General features: G+C 34.7%; 2 protein-coding genes and 1 long non-coding RNA gene across 3 annotated transcripts; 1 reads left to right on the forward strand and 2 right to left on the reverse strand.

Moving 5' to 3' along the window:
• Positions 1 to 569: 569 nt before the first annotated feature.
• On the forward strand, positions 570 to 3,056 carry LOC150029829 (photosystem II D1 precursor processing protein PSB27-H2, chloroplastic-like). The gene is made up of 4 exons (XM_090310336.1): positions 570 to 895; positions 1,183 to 1,329; positions 2,171 to 2,571; positions 2,655 to 3,056. Exons 2-4 carry the CDS (start codon positions 1,251 to 1,253, stop codon positions 2,790 to 2,792), a joined length of 618 nt encoding a protein of 205 aa, XP_090166462.1. The 5' UTR covers positions 570 to 895; positions 1,183 to 1,250; the 3' UTR covers positions 2,793 to 3,056.
• On the reverse strand, positions 1,900 to 2,159 carry LOC150029830 (uncharacterized). The gene is made up of 2 exons (XR_016527308.1): positions 2,084 to 2,159; positions 1,900 to 2,002 (listed from the first exon to the last, which is right to left on the reverse strand). It is a non-coding gene; the product is annotated as an uncharacterized LOC150029830 (long non-coding RNA).
• An 88-nt stretch (positions 3,057 to 3,144) lies between the features above and the next one.
• Positions 3,145 to 6,630, reverse strand: LOC150029831 (imidazoleglycerol-phosphate dehydratase 1, chloroplastic-like). The gene is made up of 9 exons (XM_090310335.1): positions 6,327 to 6,630; positions 6,098 to 6,222; positions 5,726 to 5,830; positions 5,410 to 5,502; positions 4,223 to 4,297; positions 4,052 to 4,114; positions 3,674 to 3,783; positions 3,504 to 3,574; positions 3,145 to 3,420 (listed from the first exon to the last, which is right to left on the reverse strand). The coding sequence occupies exons 1-8, from the start codon at positions 6,553 to 6,555 to the stop codon at positions 3,547 to 3,549; spliced, it is 828 nt and encodes a 275-aa protein (XP_090166461.1). The 5' UTR covers positions 6,556 to 6,630; the 3' UTR covers positions 3,145 to 3,420; positions 3,504 to 3,546.
• Between the last annotated feature and the right edge of the window lie 1,444 nt (positions 6,631 to 8,074).

Raw genomic sequence — 8,074 nt, forward strand, 5'->3', positions numbered from 1 at the left:
ACCAATCATTTCTCTCTTATCAATTATATATTTTCTATGCATCACCTAATTTTGATTAGTTTCATTTCTGTTTGGTTCATTACATGAGTTGATAGTTGGAGTGAATTGGGGTGAGTTTAGTAATTTCTAACTCACCCCAATTATCCCTCCCTCCATATTTTCAATGGCTCCACCTATCAACCACCATCGATGACTACCGCTCTACCACACTCTGATGATCATCTTTCTACGGCCAACTCAGATGACTAACTCACTTCAACGACCATCTTTGCATTGTCAACTCCAATGACTAACTCCGAGTTCCGACAACCACCTTCGACAGCAACATTTAAAGTAAAAAAAAATCAAGACAAAATCAATTTTATTTGGAAAAAAATGCATTAGATACCACAACTCAACTTAACTTTGCACTTTAATACATAGACTTTCTAACTCAACCCAACTCAATTCAACATCCCAAACATACACATTCCAACTCAATTCAAATAAACTCTACACTTCAAACACAATCAATCTAATTTCAAATCTAACCTCTCATATAATAATTACCAAACTTATCTCGAAATTTTGAGTGCGAAATGCCCCTAAATTAATTTCCAACTCATAACATTTTTTCTTTTATTCTAACCTTTTTCACTCTCATGATTTCCCGTAAAGCTGGCTCCTTTCCAAATCTCTATTCCGCCTTACCAAGAAATCGACACGAAACCGCTCTCGGCATAAGCATAACCACATGTTAAGAACTCGAACTTCATTTCCATCTCCCAACTTATCTTCTTTCAATTCATCTTCCCGATTAGGTTTAAAAAGTTTCTCTTCTTCTCCGGATTTTGCTTCCACCGATTCTTCACTGGTTCGTAACTTCGTACAAGGCAGCCACAAAGTTAAGAATTAGGTATAAACTACGATGCTAGCTTCTTCTCCGTTACTCCATTTATGCGCACACTCACACACATGGCTTGAGTTCGATGGCTGCTTCACTTCTGTTTAATTTCTGATTAAACTCATTGATGGTGCTTGTTTCTGTCGCAATTTTGGCATTCAATTGATTAACAGAATCTACGGCAAGTTCAATGGTTCTCAAGTTAGAAAAGATTTCTTTCTATGGTTTGGTTTTGTAATGGGAAGATTTGCTCCATGATAAACCCACGATTAAACATACTAATGCCTTATTTCCTGCAGGGGAATTGCTGGGGATGAAGTAGGGGAATAGTGGCTCAACTTGGCTGGAGTAATTAACAAGAACGAAGATGGCTGCATTTATTCAAGCAAATATCTGCCCTACGACTATTTCAACATTGGATAGAAACTTAAAAAGTGAAAATGGGCGTAAGTAACATCATCACCCGTAGCCATAAGTTGGCTTCGGTGTTGAATTTGAAATGTTGCCAAATATATTTGCACCTTCTTTTTCTCGCCGGTTGCCATTTATAACATGTCTCATACTTGGAGAAGTGAACATTCTTTTGATGCTTGAAATATCAAAATGCATTGCAGCAGGCATATTCCTGAATGCTGTATCATTTATACATACTAGGTTCAAACCCATTTTTAATCCATTAACTTTCATGGCTTCTTGAAGTTTAGTTTGCAAAGATTTACTCCTACTTCAAAATTCATAAGAATTTAGTCTCTATACTTTAATAAATAAGAATTTAGTCTCTATACTTTATTAAATAATAATTTAGTCCTTTCATTTAATTGTGCAAAATATTTAGATCTAATGAACTTTTTACTCAGGTAGATTAGTTTACTAACTAGGGATCAATTTGTTTATATACTATAAAGACTAAATAGTTATGTTACAAAAATTAAAACCTAATTTTGACAAGTTATATCAGAGTAGTTACTAAATTGCTACAAATTTTAAAGTATAGACTAAATTATTACATGTTAAAATTGTTGAAGGACTGAATTATTTAAGATTTGAGAGTACCAGGATTAAATCATTATACACTAAATTGTTATATGTCGGAAAGTTCAAGACGAGTATTTCCTCAACCTATGTACAATTCCCCAGGATTAAATCATTATACACTAAATTGTTATATGTCGGAAAGTTCAAGACGAGTATTTCCTCAACCTATGTACAATTCCCTTGTTCTGAATCTGAATGCACCCGTACATAAGTTTATGTACTCTTTCTTTCTTGTCTTATGCAATATAACAGATAAACTGCGATCCAGGTCTCAAGTTGTGCTTCCATCTCAAGAAGTTTGTAGACGTCACTTAATGTGTAGTGGCATGTCATTGGTTGTGTTTCTCACATGTAACAATGGATTGACACCATCTTCAGCCCGGGCCGAAGAAACTCCAAATGACGAGGAAGAGGATAATGGAGTTATCGGGACGATCAAATCAATATTTGATCCAAATGAGAAAACCAAATCAGGGAAAGTATTGCCAAAGGCTTACCTGAAGTCTGCAAGGGAGGTGGTGAAGACGCTGCGTGAGTCATTACAGGAAGACCCTAAGGACGGTGCTAAATTTAGACGAACTGCAGATGCTGCAAAAGAATCCATTCGAGACTATTTAAGCAATTGGTTGGGACAACGAACAGTTGTTCGAGAGGTATAACTAATGAAAAACAACTAATGTTAGTTCATGATGATCATAATGAATTTATAACAACATTTTCACTCACTCACATGCAGGAATCTTACGTTGTGCTAGAGAAAGCAATAAAGTCATTGGCAGGCTTTTACGCAAAGGCTGGGCCATCTGCGCCACTGCCAGAAGCTGTTAAATCTGATATACTTGATGATTTGGATAAGGCTGAAGAATTCTTGTAACTGATGAGCATTTGAGGTCTAGATGAATATTTTTGTTAACATAACATTTCACATCTTAGATTTGTGAGGTATGCAGCTACTTTTGTTGCTATTCCTCACCTTATTGATCATACAGGAGAATTTATGTTCAATGGATTGAAAAAGGAAAAATCGAAACTGAGCATACATGGCTGCTCTTGTTTCTAGCTTCACTAGTATATCGGCTTTTGAACTACAATTAAATCTACCAATTTTTGTAATAGAAGTACAATTTTGACTGCCTAACATCTGGATAAGCCATTTCTTTTCTTATTTCCCCTGCCCATTGAGAAACAATTAAAAAGATAAGTTAAAAAGTAGAACATATCAAAACTTTCAACCATGGCAGTTTGAGCCTTATTACTCAACGATGATTCCATAGAAGAGGGCACTAATATCTAATGCATAAATACTATTACAACAGTGATATAAGACGAAAAAATGATTCAAGCTGAAGAATCAGTCATTTTCATATACAATAATGTTCTATCATCAACCGTACAATAATTTTTCTGCCATCATCTCCTTCCTGCTCAAACATCCATCTCCATACAGGACTGAATCAAGTGTTGATCGATTGCATATGAAGCATTGCTCCAATCAATTATCTCTAGGTAAAATAAAGCAAGTCAGTTTAAATAATCACCATGGTCAGGCTCATAACATAATAAGGTACGAGAGACAAAAGCTTACCATATTAAGGCACAAGTTTATCTTGGCACGTTGATGCCAACAATCAAGTACGTGATAGAACACCTTTTGAACTGTAGACCAAACAATACGAACATTGTCATGTCATGTCAGAATTCATTCAGTTGATTCTCCAAATACAAGTGAGACAATTGACAAGTAGGATATCATACCTGGGCACGGTTCCAAGACGGCGTGGGTCATACTCTGTTGCTTGTCTAAGGGCCCTGGCAAATGCTTTGAACGTGGCTTCAATAATATGATGAGAATTCTTTCCGGCAAGCTGCTCATCAACAGATGAATTTAGAACAGAAGTTAGGTAAGCAGAAACCATAGGTCTCACGAATAAGATAAGAAACTAGGTTCAAACAGAAACACCATGTTTTAAAAATCTTCCAAGAATATTATTGTAACCGCAATCAGGATTTTAAAAACAGACTATGGCAAACAAGGTAAATACAACACAAATTAAAGTGTTACATGATTCGTTGTTTAATTTGTTTTAGGCCTCTATACCATTATGTTATAGAACTGCTCCAAGTTTTTTTTACCTGTCGAATGTGAAGAGTCATACCAGAAGTATTCACCAGAGACTGGAAGAAATGTTCCACCAACTATCAGATTACATTGAACAGAAAAATAGAAGTAAGAAACCATTCTGGTATAGGTTAACAGAGAAGATGGCATGAAAACATAAATGAAAAAAGAGATGCTCAAAACACCTGGGTGTCATATGTTCCAACTCTCTGAGTAGGTATCTCTAGATCATAACTCAAATGTGGCCGGCCAGATAAATCCTGTATATCAACTCTAACTTAAGTTACTAGAATGCAGAACGAATAAAAATAAGCAAAGGCATAAAAAAAAATACTAGAATAAGTAAAAAAACGAATATTTTAGGTTCCGTTTGACAACTATTAAGTTTTTGTTTTTCAAAATTAAGCTGACAAACCCCAATTCTGCCTACGAGTTCATTTGTTTTCTTATCTACTTTTTGCAAATGTTTTCAAAAACTAAGCCATGTTTTGAAAACAAAACACAAAGTACTTTTTGAAAATTTGTTTCTGTTATTGAAATTTGGCTAAGAAATCAAATATTTATTTAGGAGAGGTTAAATGATAGTAAAGAAACAGGTGCAATTTTTTAGAAAACAGAAAATTATCAATGAAACCGTTATTTTTTTTAAGAAACGGAGACTTGTATTAAAAAAAGAACAGAGGAGAACAACCTAAGGGTGGGGGTTGAGTAGACATGCTCCCCCCCCCCAGAAAAAAAAAAAAAAAAAGCGCTAATAAATAAGAGCCCTCCAATTGTTAAAAATTATTGAAAAGCTATAATTACAAAAGTGTTTGGTGTAATTAGTGCACCACCAAGAAGCTGTATATTGAACAACAATCCAAAAAGAATCAGATTTATCATCAAAAGTTTTGCTATTCCTCTCGTTCCAAATGCACCTCCAAAGGAACCGAGAGGCACACCACCAAAGGACATTTCCTCTAAGACCAAAAGCTTTACAATCAAGGCCATCAACGAAATCGTTATCAAACATGCCTTTAATCTTTAGGATATTTGAGCACCCTCACGCTCCTAACCCTAGGTTTGGAAAGCTACTACAAGTTCTCCTTCTCATTTCCTAATCCTGCTACTTCTAATTGATCGACAGCTCAAATCGTAAGCCTACCTAGCTTGAAAGCAAAACGTGTAGCTCTAACAATAGGATTACTGCCCTCACCCCATTAGTTTACGCTCTGAAACATGGGACTTACTCCCTAATAAGTGAGGCATTTAGTGTAACTGAAGATTAGTTCCCAGCTGAAGACAATTACAATTTGCATTGAGAAATTATCTAACAGCCTTCATTAGCACCAAAAAAATAGAAGCATAAAGAAGAATAACACATGGATCATACTAGTGAGACATGTATAAGTGCTTCATCAAGAGGAGCAGAGAAGTCTCCGAACCGGTAAATTCCTTTCCGATCGCCAAGTGCATTCAGCAAAGCCTACAGAGCAAGAAGATCTAACGTATTAATTTGCAATAGTAAATAGATGATGAAACTGAGAATAGAGTATTTCCTGAAATTTTGAAACAGATCCAGTTCATAAGCCATAGAAAACATTTTTAAACTCTGATTGACATGCATCAACAGAGAAAACATCTCCAGTCATAAAGTACAACAATCTAGAAAATCAAGAATTGAACTTCTATAATAAGTTGTGCAATACCGATCCAATTGCAAGGGCAACATCTTCATTAGTGTGGTGATCATCAATATGGATGTCTCCCGTGGCCCTTACGTGCACATCGAAAAGCCCATGTGAAGAAAGTTGCTAACATGATCAAATAAAAACATATACATATTACTCACCAATACAATAAAAAGAACAACCACGAGATAATATACTGTTTGGACAGGCAAAATCCTATCATACCACCTGAATTTCATGTAGGAGAAGCTAAAAACAATCACTTTCTCTCAGCTAGGAAGGGTTATTTTTCAACCAAACAACACAACCATTAAGCGATTGAACGCAGCATAGTTTCTTCAAAGAAACAGAGAAAACCGAAAAGGGGTTCAAGAATAGGGAACCACTTACATCTAACATATGATCAAGAAATGGAATCCCAGTAATACTATCCGCAATCCCAGAGCCATCGAGGTTTATTTTAACAGATACATTTGTTTCCTTAGTGACTCTTTTCACTTCACCCACTCGAGGCCCTGAAATTTGAAATAGAAACAGATTCACTACAAGCAGCGGCAATATCAAAAAGTTCATGAAGAAAATCAATGGGCATAAATAAATAGTTGAGTTCAGACTCGACCTGAAGCGGTTGAAGAAATGGCCGCCGGTGACCCGTTTCGTTCAGATGAAGAAGCACAACATACTGTCCTAGTAAATTCCATTCTGTAATTGGGTTTAAGAGATAAAATAGAAGGGTGAAGGTGGAAGGGTGAGGAAGAAGTCTGAGGGACCCTAAACCCAAACTTGGGTTTCAATAGCATCAGCGAAATGGGAGAGCTTAGGAGGCGGGGAGATGCAGAAAGCTCCATTGGAAAGGGCTCGACCAACCACGTCCGCCTCCGGATCGATTAGGAGGCGTTATACGATTTTTATTTTTACGTTAGATAACAAACTCATGGAATTTTTATTATTTTTTTATTGATTTAGTTGGATATAAAGATGAACAAATCTATTTGAATTTCATGTTAAAACAAATTTATAAATCTACAATAAAATAAATCTATGTGAAAAAATAGATTTAACCTTCATTTAGAAATTTGATTCAATTTTTATTTTACTATAGATCTTTGAAAATTTGAATTTCACATTAAAAAATTCTCGAAAATACAAAAACACTAAAAAAAATATAAGAAAAGGTGAAAAAAAAATTTAGCGGCTGGTGGGATACACGAAAAACTTGTGGACTCCATCCACAATTTTACAACCCTATTTTTGTCCATAGTTTCAAACCAATCCTATTTTTGTCAATAACTATTAAAATAACATTATTTTTTAAAAAAATTCACATTTGGGCTTACTAAGTATTTTTTTTAAAAAAAAATAAATTTGAGAATGATTTTTTTTTTTTTTTTAAACGCAAGCTTGTTAAAAAAACAACAAAAAACCAACACAATCTTCATGGAGAAGAGAGGACAACCAATCTTGAAAACAAGACTCTAACGTGCCTCAAACACTACTTGAATAGAAGAAGATTAGGAACCAAAACAATCAAGAACAACTCAAGCAAGAGAATGAGCCACAAAATTACAAGAACGAAAACAAGTAACAAAAGAAATAACACCAATACGCAGCGCAATCTCAACCGTATATTGCCAATGTTTTTAAACCTTATTTTTTATAGCTTTCAAGTTTTGTTAATTTCATTTATGTTACTTTTATCTTAAAAAATTCTCATTTTGGTTAAATAAATATTTTAAAAGTAAATGGACAAATGAATCAAAATTACTTTCAATAAAATATAAAAAGTAACAATAAGAATCGGACATTAAAAGTTTTCTCATATAATAACACAATCAAGCACGTGTTAAATTTGTAATTTAGGTTTACCTTAAAAAGAGATAAATACAATTTTAGTCTAAAAAATTTAAAGTTTGTGTCTATTCAATCTTTGACTTTAAAAATTACAAATTTTATTCACTTTTGGATCTTTTAAAATTCATGAATCTATTAACACACATAATTGGGAGGATCTTTTATTAGAATATTGTAGATTTGAAAAAGTTATTAGAAAAATATGGTGGATTTAAAATTAATTAGAGAAACATGGTTGTTTTGTCCGTTCGAGTTAGAAGTCAAAGGTTGAGAATTCGACGAAGGTGGATGTCGAGGATTGAGAACTCGATGAACTTGGTGAAAGCTTTGCATGGAGACTTGTCAAACGTTGAACATTCGACCTACATAAGTCGAAAGTTCAACCCTCGACAAGCAGTGAGTAGTCTCATCTCTCTGCCGCTTTTGCCGCTGCTGATCGCTTGCTGCCGAGACTTGTCGAACGTTGAACATTTGACCTACATAAGTCGAAAGTTCAACCCTTGACAAGCAGTGAGT

The sequence above is a fragment of the Benincasa hispida genome, unplaced genomic scaffold, assembly GCF_027475165.1.
Source record: "Benincasa hispida cultivar pf3 unplaced genomic scaffold, pf3_genome.v1.1 HicScf896, whole genome shotgun sequence".
Classification (NCBI taxonomy): Eukaryota; Viridiplantae; Streptophyta; class Magnoliopsida; order Cucurbitales; family Cucurbitaceae; genus Benincasa; species Benincasa hispida.

Coding starts and splice junctions, on each gene's coding strand:
- LOC150029829 (XM_090310336.1), top strand. CDS start 1,251: ATGGCTGCATTTATTCAAGCAAATATCTGCCCTACGACTATTTCAACA. Junction 1,330..2,170: donor CTTAAAAAGTGAAAATGGGC/GTAAGTAACATC, acceptor GCAATATAACAG/ATAAACTGCGATCCAGGTCT. Junction 2,572..2,654: donor AACGAACAGTTGTTCGAGAG/GTATAACTAATG, acceptor ACTCACATGCAG/GAATCTTACGTTGTGCTAGA.
- LOC150029831 (XM_090310335.1), bottom strand. CDS start 6,555: ATGGAGCTTTCTGCATCTCCCCGCCTCCTAAGCTCTCCCATTTCGCTG. Junction 5,503..5,725: donor TTGCCCTTGCAATTGGATCG/GTATTGCACAAC, acceptor CTTGCTCTGTAG/GCTTTGCTGAATGCACTTGG. Junction 3,575..3,673: donor CGTCTTGGAACCGTGCCCAG/GTATGATATCCT, acceptor TTTGGTCTACAG/TTCAAAAGGTGTTCTATCAC.